Source organism: Scomber scombrus, chromosome 19 (genome assembly GCF_963691925.1).
Source record: "Scomber scombrus chromosome 19, fScoSco1.1, whole genome shotgun sequence".
Lineage (NCBI taxonomy): Eukaryota > Metazoa > Chordata > Actinopteri > Scombriformes > Scombridae > Scomber > Scomber scombrus.
Window position 1 is genome coordinate 12,400,084 of NC_084988.1, and position 15,282 is coordinate 12,415,365.

At 38.3% G+C, this 15,282-nt stretch overlaps 1 protein-coding gene across 1 annotated transcript in view; it reads left to right on the forward strand.

The window, feature by feature from the left end:
- Positions 1 to 13,969, forward strand: part of cnksr1 (connector enhancer of kinase suppressor of Ras 1) — a 28,513-nt gene extending 14,544 nt beyond the window's left edge. Inside the window, exons 7-21 of the mRNA XM_062441017.1 lie at positions 937 to 996; positions 3,242 to 3,310; positions 3,519 to 3,641; positions 4,584 to 4,708; positions 7,701 to 7,846; positions 9,314 to 9,483; positions 9,629 to 9,650; positions 9,765 to 9,940; positions 10,248 to 10,321; positions 10,712 to 10,783; positions 11,221 to 11,291; positions 11,755 to 11,816; positions 11,922 to 12,012; positions 12,355 to 12,536; positions 12,778 to 13,969. Of these exons, the coding sequence (XP_062297001.1) occupies positions 937 to 996; positions 3,242 to 3,310; positions 3,519 to 3,641; positions 4,584 to 4,708; positions 7,701 to 7,846; positions 9,314 to 9,483; positions 9,629 to 9,650; positions 9,765 to 9,940; positions 10,248 to 10,321; positions 10,712 to 10,783; positions 11,221 to 11,291; positions 11,755 to 11,816; positions 11,922 to 12,012; positions 12,355 to 12,536; positions 12,778 to 13,218 (1,884 nt within the window). The 3' untranslated portion in view covers positions 13,219 to 13,969. The remainder of the gene's footprint in view (positions 1 to 936; positions 997 to 3,241; positions 3,311 to 3,518; positions 3,642 to 4,583; positions 4,709 to 7,700; positions 7,847 to 9,313; positions 9,484 to 9,628; positions 9,651 to 9,764; positions 9,941 to 10,247; positions 10,322 to 10,711; positions 10,784 to 11,220; positions 11,292 to 11,754; positions 11,817 to 11,921; positions 12,013 to 12,354; positions 12,537 to 12,777) is intronic.
- Positions 13,970 to 15,282: the final 1,313 nt, after the last annotated feature.

The window sequence follows — 15,282 nt, forward strand, 5'->3', positions numbered from 1 at the left end:
CATGTCAGGAGCTAAATGTAAATATAAAAGTAAAACATAGCACATTATTCCGGCCACAAAGGAGAAGGTGGAGTTAAAGAGAAGTGTTGCAAAAGAAAGGAAAATCTTTGTTAAGTTAAGCTCATTTTGCATTGTTGTAATAAGCCACTTGTAGCTGATCAATCTCTTACAATATACCACATGGAGTGTTGTTTTTCCTATTTCCAATTAGTTTAAAAGTATATTATGTGGTCTAAAGAGAAACATAACTGGTTATTTAGCACAAGTGATGCTGACACTACTTCACTATTTGTTTGCAAAGTTGTACTTGGCTAGTACATTGAGTTAATATCTAATCCCCAAAGTCTATAAAACATTACCATTTTAATATTGCTGCTCAGTTTTTGTATTGTTTGTAACAAAAAAACCTGAATACATTTGTGAGTCCAGATTTTAATTTAATAGCTTTTAAGTAATAGTAATGTCCATTTGTAGTGTCAATGAAAATAAATCCTAGAAAAACATAATTTCAGCTAATTAGTTGATAAATTATGCTTTTCACTGTAGATTGGAGTGATGGGAGGAAATGGTTTCTTAGTCTAAATCCATTCATGTGTCTGTTGTCATGTGATAATTATTGATTATGTGATCTGGGCTTGCTGGGGTGTGATTAGTTGGCTCTCCCCGTGCCTATTACGACTTGAAGAAATCAATCAGGTTAGGCTAACAGGTGATTACAGACTGAGCCATCAATACATCTGGAGACAGAAGTCAATATCGCAGCTCGATCCGACAGTGGTGACAGTAGAAAGAGAAAGCAATGTTTATTGTGTCCATTAGAGTGAATCAGTATTACTCAGTGATGTGCAATAGTGACACCGTACAGCAAAGATCTTTGTATGTGCTGTTTATCAGTTTGAAATGTATATAATATATCTCTGTCTGTCTTTCTCTCAGGGCATTGAGATAACGTCCACTGGCTCCATTAACCACTACGTGACTGGAACTGCTGCTGAGGTAAGACTCTCTCAATTACTCTCCTTTTTATACTGTTGACTCAGCCCACAAACTATGCAGTGTTAACCGTCACTTCCATGCCCACACTCTTCACCAATCCTTCACATAGCCCCATGACTCAAACATCTCATCCTCTTGAACTCCAGACCAAGAGGTTAACTTCAGCTACAGTTTGCAAGATCTGCAACAAAGTGCATTGGGCTACTGAAGTGTTACACATGATAATCGGATTTCATTTCTTAACTGGCTCTGTCTTGTGGAAAAAGTGGCAGAGCACTGACACGTCAGTGCACTGAATTTAACAAGCAAAGTGCTGTGACTGTGACTCATGTCTGTCACATAGCTTCTGCAGAATATAACACTTCTACTCTCGTTTACACTTCTCCTATTGCAGGATTTTGATCTGCTAACCACAGACATTGTACTTATCTGTCCTGGTCTCTTATCTAGAAGGAACTGAAAGTATATTCAGAGTTGCAAGGACCAAACATGTCTTTTTTAGTTGGCTCTAATATTGACTTGAATATATTATTTCCAAAATACACTGACTTTCTTGTGTTTTTGATAGTGAAGTTTCTTTTTATCAAATCAATATACAATGATGTCTTTTACAACATTGAATGCTGCTTTGCACAGTTTAAGTATGAAAAGTTAATTTTGATTTATTTGTTATGAAAGCACTTGGTGGAAATCCCCTTGGAAGTACTTTTGTGTGACACATTATTTTTAGCTGATAGCTTATCTTTGCTTCACTGCTTTGAAACTGATACAAATCTAAGTCCTTGTGCTGCAAATACTGTGGATTTATAAATATCTACTGCAGGGTGCTACTTGTTCCAAATGCTGCAGACTCCAAACTGTATGTAAACAAAGACACAGTTTATACATGACGCATCATTGCTTACAATATCTCTGTGTGTATATCAGCTACAACAATCATCTGCCATGTTTTATATTTATAATGAACTAAGTAGTTGTCCTTTTTTACATTTAATAAAATATAATAAATACATGTTTCAATGTTTGAGCAGCACTGTTACTTCACAGCAAAGTAGAGTAGAGTTTGCATGTTTTCCTCATGTTAGTGTGGGTTTCCCCCCGGCGCTCCGGTTTCTTCCCACCATCAAGTACATGTATGTTAGGGTTAATATTCCTGTTAGTGCCTCAGACCAAGGCATTGATAAAAGAGCTTGAGTTGGTTCCCAGGTGCTGCACTGCTCCTTCTGTACTGTATGTGTTAAGGTTAGGTCCAATGCAGAGGATCAGTTTGTCCAGTATCAATAAAGTAATTGTTTCTCTTAAATGCATAAAATTATCTGTAAATTCTAAATTAACTGTTCTGAAGTACTCCCCCTTTCCATCTGTTTAAAAGTGGTATGGATTAAACTGATCAGACTACTTACTTCTGCATAATGTGATTGTCATACCCATAGTAGGTGACTATCAAATGTAGCAGAACAACAGGTAAATCTAATACATAGGATTTGATCTACTTAAAAATGGTTAATTCTCTCAGTATGTTGATTTTGTTATCTTTAGTTTAAAGCGATTCAGCTTTTAATGTTCATAAAGTCTTGTCTGAGAAAATAAAAGCATCCTATAAAAAGAGCACAGATGCACGATTTTCTGAGAAAGATCACTGAGATCAGAGGGCTTGTTAAATAAACAAGGGAGCGATGGAAGGATGGAAGAGTGGTTATTAGCCAGAATAAGGAGGTTCTCGTAAAAACAGGGCAAGGGTAGCTTTCCTTTGGGACAGAAAGATGGGGATGTTGTTTTTCCATGATGTCAACAACAAAGTAGTCCAGGCTCCCCTGCTATTGCAGTTTCATCACTATGGCTGAATGCTGCCTTCTAATACACAAATATTGTCAGATTTTGCCATACATTTGCACAGTAGCTAACCCTTTAAGTATTTGTGGGTGTATTAAATCCTCATTTATAATGTATTTAATTCAACGGATTAACCAAAACAGACATCCTGTTTTATCCATAATCAGTTCCTCAGTTGATTTTCCACAAAAATGCACCTCTGTATTTTGTGATATACATTGATACTGTGATAGAAATTTACATATACACTCAAAGTCTATACAACATCATTAGGATCTTATTTTTTCAAGCTTCAAGAGACACTATGACTAACTATCAGATCATAGAAAAAACGAATTCTATAGTACTTTAAATGAGTATGCATATACTGTGTGTGGTAGGGGTTGATGTGTTTTTGTTTCTCTTTTTGTAGCCTTCAACTGATGCCTATGAAAAGATCATCGCTGGTGATGAAGTGATTAAAGTCAATGACCAGATAGTGGTGAGTCTTCATGTCTGTGGACACATTATTGTATGTATGTTGCACTTGTTTCATTTCACTGTGCGGTCCTGACAGTGTTAGACTTTTTCAGGGTGGACTGTGAATTATCTTAGCTGCAAAGTAACTGAGACAAAGTTCTGCACATTTACTTCATAAATCTAACTTTGCAAGTTCATTGCAAGAATAATCATGTGTTTTGGTGCATCAGGTGGGCTGGAGCCGAGCTAACCTTGTGAAGAAACTGCAGGAGAATCCCAGTGGAGTGACTCTAGTCCTGAAGAAGATCCCTGGGTCAGTGAGGCGCAGAGACCCAAAGCTCTCCTCTACACAGGTCAGGGATCATTAAAAACTTACTCCACTCACCTCATCACCCCAAAAACTGACTGTATGAACCTTTGACACAGTAGGAAAATGCGAACGTATCTAACTTTTTTAGACTTTTTCATAATTAATTAGAATTCGTATGATAAGCCCACACAATGACCTCAACATTTTTCAGCACTTACTTTTTTCTGGTTGTCTTTTTACTCATACTTCGCCTCATAACCCTGTGGGCTTGAAAACTTCAATTGAACTTTTTCTAAGTGTTTGTAAAACAATTAGAGGAAGCTTCTAGCCAAGTGTTATAGTTGCATACATACAATTTTAATCACCTACCACTTAATTTTAGTTTAGGATAATTAGATCCACGGGTGAAAGAAACCATTAAATCATGCTGCACAAACTGGAGTGTTTACATAGACAACATGTGCTCTCCATTCACAATAATCCCCAATTTGATATACGTTTAACATCACTCAGGATCGGTATCCATATACACGCTCTCAGTAGTTACTATGCCGACTGTTTGTCTTTGAACTAAACACCAAATGACACACTGCATCCGAGACAAGCACACACACGCACACACACACACACACACACACACACACACACACACACACACATATACAGTGCATTTCACACCCCCTTGTGACCATTACCATGTTAATCTCAAATCTAGTTTGTGCCGTAGGGTGAGAGAGCACACATAAGGAGACGTGAATCAGCTGCATGTATCAACTCCTCATTGCTCTCACAAGTTGTCCTGCTTTTAGCAAGGGTTTCACAGACTGTATGTGTTGTTGTCTCATCTCCTAAGCCACAGTGTGTGGATGGTAACCTCAGGAGAGGGCTGCCATCACAATCCACATGACATCCGCTTCCTTACCCCTTTGCTAACCTCTAAATACATAAACACACACTCACACATCTGCTAATTTCTTTTTTAAAGGAGGAAAAAAAGGGAGACGAAAGCTCAGAAGAAGAGGAGGAGGACGAGGAAGAGGACGAGGAGGAGAATCCAAGGAACTCCATATTTGAGAGGGTAGCAGCTTCTGTCAGGTCTTTGTCTTTTAGGTGAGAACATAAATCATTCATGCTTGTACAAAGAAAGTTATCACATAGAGCTGAATGCGTCACTTGACCAAAATACATTATATGGAATGTGAGTAAATTAAACGTACCTTGTGGATTTTGCTATGGAGCAATGTTGTGGGAGTACGCACATGCATCATGACCACCACCAACAGGTGGCGATGATGCACCAAGAAATAGAAATGTGCAGCAAGGAAAAAGAAAAATGCATGGAAGAAAAAGACAACAAGCTAGCAAACATAGTTGTAAAAAGGTTTAAAAATGTAAATGTTTGGTAGGAAGGAAAAGCATTCATTACATACATTAGACCTCAAAGATATGCACAAAGCTCTCTAATAAGCAACACTGAATGTAAACAGAACTGTATGTTAAGGAGAAAACTCAACAACGTACCTCTGACTGTAAAACATGAAGAGAATGTAAAATTAAAAGTTGTAGACAATTCTGTAGAAGCAAATTATCTTGCCATTCTAGATTTACTTCTTTTAATTGCCTGTATAGTCAATAAAAAGATGAACTTTGAAGATGGATAAGTTAATACAGTCCCCTCCAAAAGTATTGGAACAGTGAGGCCAATTCCTTTATTTTTGCTGTAGACTGAAAACATTTGGGTTTAACATCAAAAGATGAATATGAGACAAGAGATCAACATCTCAGCTTTTATATCCATCTAGATCTGATACACAACTTAGAAGATAGCATTACTTGTAACGGAACACCACATCTTTAGGTGAGCAAAAGTATTGGAACAGATAGACTTAAAATAGATTAAAACGAATAAGAATATTTAGTTGCAAATCCTTTGCTTGCAATAACTGCATCAAGCCTGTGACCCATTAACATCACCAAACTTTTGCATTCTTCTTTTGTGATGCTTTTCCAGGCTTTCACTGCAGCCTCTTTCGGATGTTGTTTGTTTTGGGGGGTTACTCCCTTCAGTCTCCTCTTTAGCAGGTAAAATACATGCTCTATAGGGTTTAAGTCTGGAGATTGATTTGGCCAGTCTAAAACCTTCCACTTCTTGCCCCTGATGAACTCCTTTGTTGTTTTTGCAGTGTGTTTTGGGTCATTATCTTGCTGCATGATGAAGGATCTCTCAATCAGTTTGGTTGCATCTTCCTTTAAATTGGCAGACAAAATGTTTCTGTAGACTTCTGAGTTCATTTTGCTGCTGCCATCATGTGTTACGTCATCAATGAAGATTAATGAGCCCGTCCCAGAAGAAGCCATGCAAGCCCAAGCCATGACATTACCTCCACCATGTTTCACAGATGAACTTGTATGTATGGGATCATGAGCAGATCCTTTCTTTCTCCAAACTTTAGCCTTTCTATCACTTTGGTAAAGGTTAATCTTTGTTTCATCAGTCCATAAAACGTTGTCCCAGAATTTGAGGCTCGTCTCTGTACTTTCTGGCAAAATCCAGCCTGGCCTTCCTATTCTTTTTGCTAATGAGTGGTTTGCATCTTCTGGTGTAGCCTCTGTACTTTTGTTCATGAAGTCTTCTGCCAACAGTAGATTCTGATACCTTCGCTCCTGCCCTCTGGAGCTTGTTGCTGATGTCACTAACAGTTGTTTTAGGATCTTTCTTTACAGCTATCACAATGTTTCTGTCGTCAACTGCTGCTGTTTTCCTTGGGCTACCCGTTCGACTTCTGTTACTTAGTACACCAGTGGTTTCTTTCTTCTTCAGGACATTCCAAAGAGTTGTACTGGCTATGGCCAATGTTTGTGCAATGGCTCTGATTGATTTTCCATTTTCTCACAGCTTCACAATTCCTTTTTTTTCACCCATAGACAGCTCTCTGGTTTTCATGTTGGTTACACCTCTAACTATAATTAACTAAGTCTGCACAGGCAAAACCCAAATATAAAACTGAGCGTAGACATTCAGCGCTATTTATTGTTTGAATAATTAATTTAATAGGACACAACTGGGCAACAAAACACACTTGTCACTCACATGTTCCAATACTTTTGCTCACCTTGTGTATCAGATCTAGATGTAAATACCTGGAAATAAAAGCTGAAATGTTGATCTCTTGACTCATATTCATCTTTTGATGTCAAACCCAAATGTTTTCAGTCTACAGCAAAAGTAAAGGAATTGGCCTCACTGTTCCAATACTTTTGGAGGGGACTGTAAGACTGTATACATGTCAGCATATAGACAGAGGAGGTTGGACACAATTTGGTTCATGAACTTACCAAAAATGTACTCAATAGATCTAAACCACCCACACAACCTTTGACCTTGTTAATCTGCCATGACCCAGTAGGTTTGCAATGAGGTCATACTGCAAATTTTATAAATTCCACTACGCACTACACTCAACCCACGGCTGACTGAAAATGAGATGAAGGAATAGATGAAGAAAAAGATGATTGGATGAGGGAGTTTTCGATAGATGAAGAAAGACACCAACAAGGGGGGGGGGGAGGGAGGAATAATGGAGAGGCAAGAAGAGACAGTGAGAGCTGATGGAAAACAGACGTACTCAGAGAAATGGAGGGAGTAGATGGAGAATGAAGCATTAAGGTTATAAATAATCCTGACACATCTTAATACAACTCTACTCTAAAAAAAAATACAAGTCGAAACGTTAAACTACTAGCATATAGAGTCATATTAAATCTCAGTCTTAAAGGACAACACCATTCACTTATAGTCTTTATAGTATTATTACTTGTTAACCACTGGTTTCAATTAATTCCAGTATCGTATGAGAATCAACTTGAAAACAAAATCCATAACCAAACATTGTCGCCTTTATTTTGTTTCATCAAAGATATCATTACATGGTTATGCAGTTGTGAACAGTGACACTTTTGATTTATTCATTCACTTCCGTGTTTGTTGGTTTGCCTGGTAATGGCATGTTTTTTGGCAGCTGATTCTCACATCTCAGATGCCAGAATCTAAAAGCAACATCAAGTAGTTGTTTTGATTGTGTCTATATGTTCTCTGTTCCAGGAGAGCTGTTCACGAGCCAGAAGTAAATCAGCAGCCTATGGGACAGGAGGAATCAGAGTTGGCCTCTGAAAAGGAGCTAGAGGGGGGTCTGACTCTTACTACTTATCAAAACCAACAGGGTGGGCTGTCGCCACTGTCAACTTCAGGTAGGAAACGTAGCAAGAATTCAAGCCCTCCACAAAATGTCTCCTTTCCTCAGAAGTCCTCAAGTTCTCCTTAGCTTGTTTTCTTCTTGTTAGGGCCCGAGCACTGACCAGTGCGAGGCCCTATTGTATCTGTCCTGATTATTATTATAGTTCCTATAAAGCAAACGCCTTTTTGACAGCCTAAACGTGCCCCAAAACTCACCAAAACTTGCCATCATGTCCGATCCGGTGAAAAATTTGATATTTTAAGGATCGCTGAAATGGGTGACGCAAAATGGATCAATAGCGCCCCTTAGAACATTTTTAAAAAACGAGCCCCTCGACTCATATTGACGTAGTCAAACAAAATTCTGTAAACACATGTATCGTGTAAAGACGCACTAAAAAGTCTCTTGGACCCATGACGTCACTCCAACAGGAAGTCGACCATTTTGAAAAATATGTGCGATTTTGGCGAACGAACTTGTCCTAGGGATTTCATCCGACCGACTTCAAATTCACTCAGAATCATCTTGAGACATTGGAGATGAAGTTCAAGCCTGCGAATGAAGACGTCTACCTGCGCGCCCTCCGACTGCGCCACAGCCCAACATGCATGGGGGGGCGAGGGCCCGTTCATCGCTGCTTGCAGCTTTAATTTCAGTTGTGTTGCTTGTGTAAAAACAAGCATACTGCAACAGTATATCAGATAAAACGTGCTGCTTGGATCTCAGCATAGGCATGACAGGAAGTGTCTTATTTTAGTATTATTTGTGCTGTGACGTTTGAAGGAATTCAAATGGTGACCTGATATGGCTAAGATGCTAACAAATACTACTAAATTCTTCAAAATATATGTCTTTCATAAATATGTTCAGGTAAATGAAAATCCACAATACACTGTGCATGTAAAAATAAAGCCAAAATTACATTGGCTACAACAAGGGACTTTGAAATGGACTTATTGCCTTGAAATCTTAATCAGGGTAGAGCTCAGTTGGTGTGTGTGTATTTTAATTGTCTTTCTTTAGCCATTGTAGTAAAAGAGTTTTCAGTTTTTACTTTAAGGCAGTGTGTCTGATTCACTTCTTAAATAATACTTATTTTTTTGGATTGATTGATTAGGTGACATTAAAATGTTTCAAACTGTGACCACACATTGTTAAGGTGCAATTGCAATTTTCTCTCTTCATAGAAACCTAATCAGAGTAATTGTTAGCTCAATGGGATTATTAACACTTGTACTAAGCACATGTGACATTTATCACCTAGATACAGTGAAGTTGGTGGTATAATAGAGTATTTAATGTAGATCAGTGGCTGCTGACGCAAGTTCTGTAGAAGTTATGTTGCTAAGTTGTTTTATTGTCATTTAACTGTCAACACAAATCTTACAATCATTTACATTTTCAGTTGAGTACATTGCTTCACTGCTGTTGCCAGTTGCTAGTTTATGCAGGATGATCACCTACATGTGTGTTTTTCCAGGGGACTTTGAGAGTTTTGAAAATTCAAGGCTTTCCCCAAGATTACGAAGAGACCGCTCGCCATCACCCAGAAGTCCATCCCCCTTGGGATCATTCAGAAGCTATTCACCTCAGGGAGTCAACCAGGAAACAGCAAGCATCACTTCCTGCCCTGAAATGGTGGGACACACGGTGAGAAGGAACAACAAAGAATGCAAACATTTACCACCAAGACATGAAAGTTTGAACCCTGCTAATTGATGAGGTTTTTTTTTTTTTTTCAAACTACACTTTTTTCAAACTATACTGAATTTATTCTATTGGCTTCTCTTTTCAGGCAAAGAAGAGTTCTACAAAAGGTACAGTTTTATGTTTAACAGAACCGACTACAGTCCTGATCCAGTATTTAATGATCTCTTTCACAAACCAATTACTCCTCCTCTCTCCTTCTTACCATCCTTTTGTCCTCCAAGGAATGACAACAGCTATGAGTCGGCGTCGTGTGTCCTGCCGTGAACTCGGCCGTCCCGATTGCGACGGCTGGCTGTGGAAGAAGAGAAAGGATAGTGGTGTCTTCATTACCCAGAAGTGGCAGCGGTTCTGGTTTGTCCTCAAGGGGCCTTCCCTTTACTGGTACACCAGCCAACAGGTGAGAATACATTGAAATTATATATATATATGTCATTAACATAAAATTAACTCTTCTGAAGTACCATTGAAATTTTAATTTTTACTCTTTTATAGCTTCAGTTTAGCATATGCTTTAATGTATGTTATATTAAAGCACATTCACATTACATTACAGTAAATATAACCCCGGAGAGAGCATTTTATTGAAGCAAGTGGTAACGTTAATTTTGTATGAGTTGAATTCAATCAAAGTCTGAAAATATTAGTGTCCCACTTCACTTTCTAGCTTTCTAACTCTTGAATTGTGTGTGTTTGCTTTTTTACAGGATGAGAAGGCAGAGGGTCTAGTCAATATAGCTAGCTACAGCATAGAGAGCGCCGGAGAACACAAAAGAAAATAGTAAGGATGAACTCTGTGATGGATCATATTAACAGGCTTTTTAATGATCTATCTAGGTATATGTGAGGCTTTGTAGCCATTATGAAAGATACAGTGTTATAATTGAAAACTGTTTTTTGTGTTTTATTCATAACTGAGGAGTTTGAAACAGACGCTTTATTGTATCTGTGCACAGTGGAAGATCTGTCTCAGCTTTGTGTAGCAAAGTACATGATCCTGGAAAATTTGAAAAATAAAACCCTCTTTATTTTCTAAATTAACTGTTAAACTGAAAACTGAAAAAAAAATGTGTGTGTGTGATATTACATGCACTTGTGGATGTGTGTGTGTGAGTTTCTTGTGTCTTGAGATTCACTCACATGTCTGTGCCTTCCTCTTTCTCTCCACAAGCGTATTCAAAATGTGCCACCAGAGATTTCAGAACTTCTTCTTCGCTGCTGACAACGTCAGTGACATGAGCAAGTAAGTTGGATGAATTACATGGCATGTTTAGCATATCTGTCTTCTCTTTGTCACAAATCATTATAAAGAAACTAAAGCAGTTCAATAATTCATGTTTATCCACCAAGACTACATTACAAAATGGAAAATGTACCTTTATAATGGTACACCCCCTTCAAAGATGATCTAAATTGGGTGTTTTTTGGGTGCTTCAGCTCCAATATCGTGCCTTCATTCGTTTTTTTGCTGTGAGAACATTAGAAGTGTCAAATCATACTTGAACAGGTCTGCACTGCCCCCTGCAGTTTGATTTTCAGGACACTGATTTTGTGTGAAGTTATGATTACCTGTGTTGAACTCTAAAGATGAGGAAGCCTAATCCTAAACATTACTTAAACAGAAATGGTAGCAGCTGAATTGACAGTGTTAACATATTTGTTGTCATTTATTTTCTCCAGGTGGATAAACTTTCTTATTACAGCCATACAGAAGCACAAGAAATTCCATACAGGTCCAGCTAGTGAAGAAGGTGATGAAACATTCCTCTTCCTCCTCTCTTTTAATATCAATTTCTCAGACATTTCCATCCAAAATAAATCTGGTGTATGCAGTATCTGCTTCAGCCATTATCTTTGATGAGTTTTCCTTGTATGCCACAATAATCATGAAGGTCATGGCATTTCCTCCTCATCTCCCAGTCCATTATTTTACACAGTAGTACACTATGCTTGTAAAAGTGTACTACAAAATGCATTTGATATTGAAGTCTTTTTAATTTCTAGTTATGATAGTTTCACTAGATAGAGTTGAATGGTAGCATATGGCAAGATGAAGCATAATCCCTGTTGCTATGGTTACATGCTGTGAAATACATTCATTTAACCAAGTCCTGACAGTCAATGAAAAAAAGTTGAATGTACTACAAATGTTGTACTGTTCCTACACACCAAATAATGGTAACATTTTAAACATCTGTGTTTATTTTTGAATAGAGTGTTACAGTGAGACCGAATCAGAGAGTGAGGGATCTCCCTCACCACGCAGGAAAAACAAGGTTAGTGCAGTCAGACATGTTGTTACACATTTTGTCACACATGACAAGCACACACACCATTGGGAGTACCATTCAAATCATTTTGTCTTTCATGATGTGCGTCAGAAGGTGCAGTCCAACACTCTGCCTCGCCCCAAGGGGAGGACGAACAAGGTGCCATTTTCAAGTCCTGCAACAGGGGGCAGCAAAGGAACAGGTACCCAACACTTTGTCTCTCAACTCCTTTTTTTTTTCCTGTTCTTGCTTTCCTTTCTCAATGTATAATTTCTTTCATCTGGTAAGACTGAGCCACTCTGATAAATGTTTTAATAACTGGTGTTTGGGAGGATTATTTTCCCCATAACATGTTGTTTTCTTGACTCTACCCTGTGGATATTTTTCACTATAACTGCTTTGTGCGTAATGTCATTAACCAAACCCTGCTGCTCCTTTTTGTTTTTCATTCCATCTCTTACCCTGCCTATTTTCACTTCTGATTTCTCGTCATTGATTTGCTCCTACATTTCTTTGTTCTCTGTTTCTCCATCTATGTAACAAGGTGGCCCAGTAGATGAGATGGGCATGATGTTAAATAACATAAAGGAGGGTGGAGTTTCTCTGATTGGCCATGAGCAGCCATTTACACATGACCACTTCAGGAAATCGTTCATTCGACGCAACAAGAACCCTGTCATCAATGAGAAGGCACACACTCTCCGGGCCCTGCAGAGTACTCTGAAGGTGAGTGCAGGTCATCACACATGTGACCTCTTGTCTAATGTTCAAACTCATGTCATGTGTTGACATATTGAGTTATTGATTCCCCTTCACACTTATTGGTGATTGAAATCTTGAGTTTCCAGAATTACCTTGAAGCATGTCTTGTAGCACATTTTAAGTTAATTGTTCTCAGACAGTTGAATTGTGACAGTTTAATTTTTGAGTTCATCTGCATGGTCACTGAAGCCTGTTTTCTCTGCAGGCCAAAGAAGCAGAACTGCAGCAGATCAACAAGCTCCTGGAGGAAGCTGATCTGTCGGCCTCTAAGTACCGTCAGTGGAAGGATCACAACGAGGAACTAGTTCAAGAAATCGAGAAACAGGCCACACTCAAGGCCTCCAAAGGAGGAGACGACGCTGCGGTGCAAGATACGCCTACCGAGAAAGTTGCCTTGGAAACAGTAGCTAAGGAAACAGCCACTGCAGAGACAAAAGGTGCATACAGACTGAGCCTGAGTGACGGAGAGCAGTTAGTGGACGCAGAGCTGTCTGATGTTCTCTTGGAAATCCCACAGGGTTCTCCAACCACAGAGACTAGTCCAGTGTTAGAACTCTCTCTGGGATCGCTGCAGGAATCAATAAACAAACAGCTAAGTGAAATGGTGGAGAGCGGAGAAGCTGCAGAGAACTACTTCTACATTTAAGGTCATTCTGGATGGATCACACCTGTGCAAAGTTGCTCTGTTTACCAGAATCAGACGAACAGAAGACGTTTGTTGTGCTAAAGTGTGACAGAGGTGCATTTCGCTTTGGCTTCACTTGCTTACGTGCACCAGAGAGGATTAGTTCAAATCAACATTAAATCAGCGCTTTTAATCAAGTATGTCAGTGAAATGCCTCAGTGCAGGTTTTTCTCTTTCCATAGGAAGCAGATTTTGGTCTAGACTTGCAAACAACAAGTTTACAACAGAGAAAAGAACAATTTGCCAAGTGTCAGTCAGAGTTCAGTATGTACTGTCTTATTCTTCTAATGATACATATTTTTTGAAGAGACTTTCTTAGAATTCTTTAAGAGTTTGTAATATAAGTCCTGCCTCTTGTAATGTGATATGTAAATACAGTTACTATAAATACTGTAGGTATTTGTTTATTGACATCACCTTAATAAAGGTAAGGTTTTGCACATAAAATGTATTTCAGAGACACTGGTTGTTTTTTGAGCTCTGTTGGCCACTTTACTTCACCACAAATATGGATCTGTGTGTGTGAACCACACAGCAGAGCTCCCAGTTTCGGAACTATTGTAAATAATGGTTCAGTGTTGCTTTGTGTCTGCCATGAATGCAGCAAAACAAGCAAGGACTCCTCAAGTGCTGAGATGTCAGATGTGGCTCTGCTCCTTTTCACTGTAATATTCATCGGCTTAATAAAAAGGGAGCGTGATGATTACTGAAATGTGTTGTGATGTTCCTGTTGTGATTAGTTAGTTTATTAAGTGGACTGAAAGGGAATGACTGATGAATCTTGATGTGTCACTGTGCCTGTTTATTTCTTTCTCATATTTGTTTTTTTTGTTTCATTGTTTATTTGTGTGGTTGTCTATTATGTCTGGGTACGCAGATTATAAAATGCTTGTCTTTACATGTGTATGTCCATGTATGTCCTTTGTGTATGTGCACAAATGTTCTTTTCTTTTCTTTTCTTTTCTTTTCTTTTCTTTAAAGCCAGTAACTGAATATCTCTCCACTCAATAGATGTGCTTTCGAGTCTGTCTGCCATTGAGCAGTGGCCTTTAGACTTAAGGTCAAAGTTATTTTCAATTCATTCAATAAAGAGTTCAAAGTCTGAAATATCATTTGAAAAATTGTGATATAAAGCTTAAGGCTTATAAGTTGCAGTACATAGTGTTACAGCACTAAGTATGTTTATTGGTGCAGGTTTTTGTTACACTCATGGACACAAATTATGCAGAAAAACATTCAAAGAAATTCTTGTTCTACTGAAGAAAGCAAATTCCTTCTCATAGTATATGTGACTGATAAGAAAATTAATTTTCCAAATTACCTTTGACACGAGACTCGACTTACTGCCTACAATTGTTTTGTCTTGTGTAACTGAAGTGATTCAGATTTGCTCTAAATGCTTTGTACACTGTACTGAACTCAACTAGATACTGTATGCCAATTGCTGAATGATGTTTTCTACTGAGGGAAATGAATTGTTCGCTCTCTCATCAGGTCGTGAGCTGTTCGTAACAGGGCTTCTTTGGCTAATTCAGTGGTTTAACCATGGCAACCTCGTCTGCTATGCGTTGGCTGAAGTGATCTTGTGTTTGCCTCTTCCGAGCTTTGTGTGGAGACAATGAATTTGACAGCACTTGAACAGGATCTGTAAAAAGCCTAAGTATGAATATGGATAGCACGATATACGACACATAATGTAGGATAAGGTATTACGTCTCTCTGGACACTGGAGTACTGGAGCAATATCTGTGTACACTTATTCTGAATTTGATGAATTATAAATAATCATTTTCATTATTTTTTTAAGGGTCTAATAAAATCTACCTAAATCTGCTTTCATTTAAAACAGTAGGACTAGGACTCAGAACACAGTGGTATGTTGTTGAAACTTGTTTTATTTAATGCAGAATGCACCACAACTATGAACACACTATAACAACTTGATATCAGCAGAGAATTTACAAAGAATAAACAACAATTTGCTCCCCAAACACCATTTTCTTCTCACTATTCATGTCCTCAAGT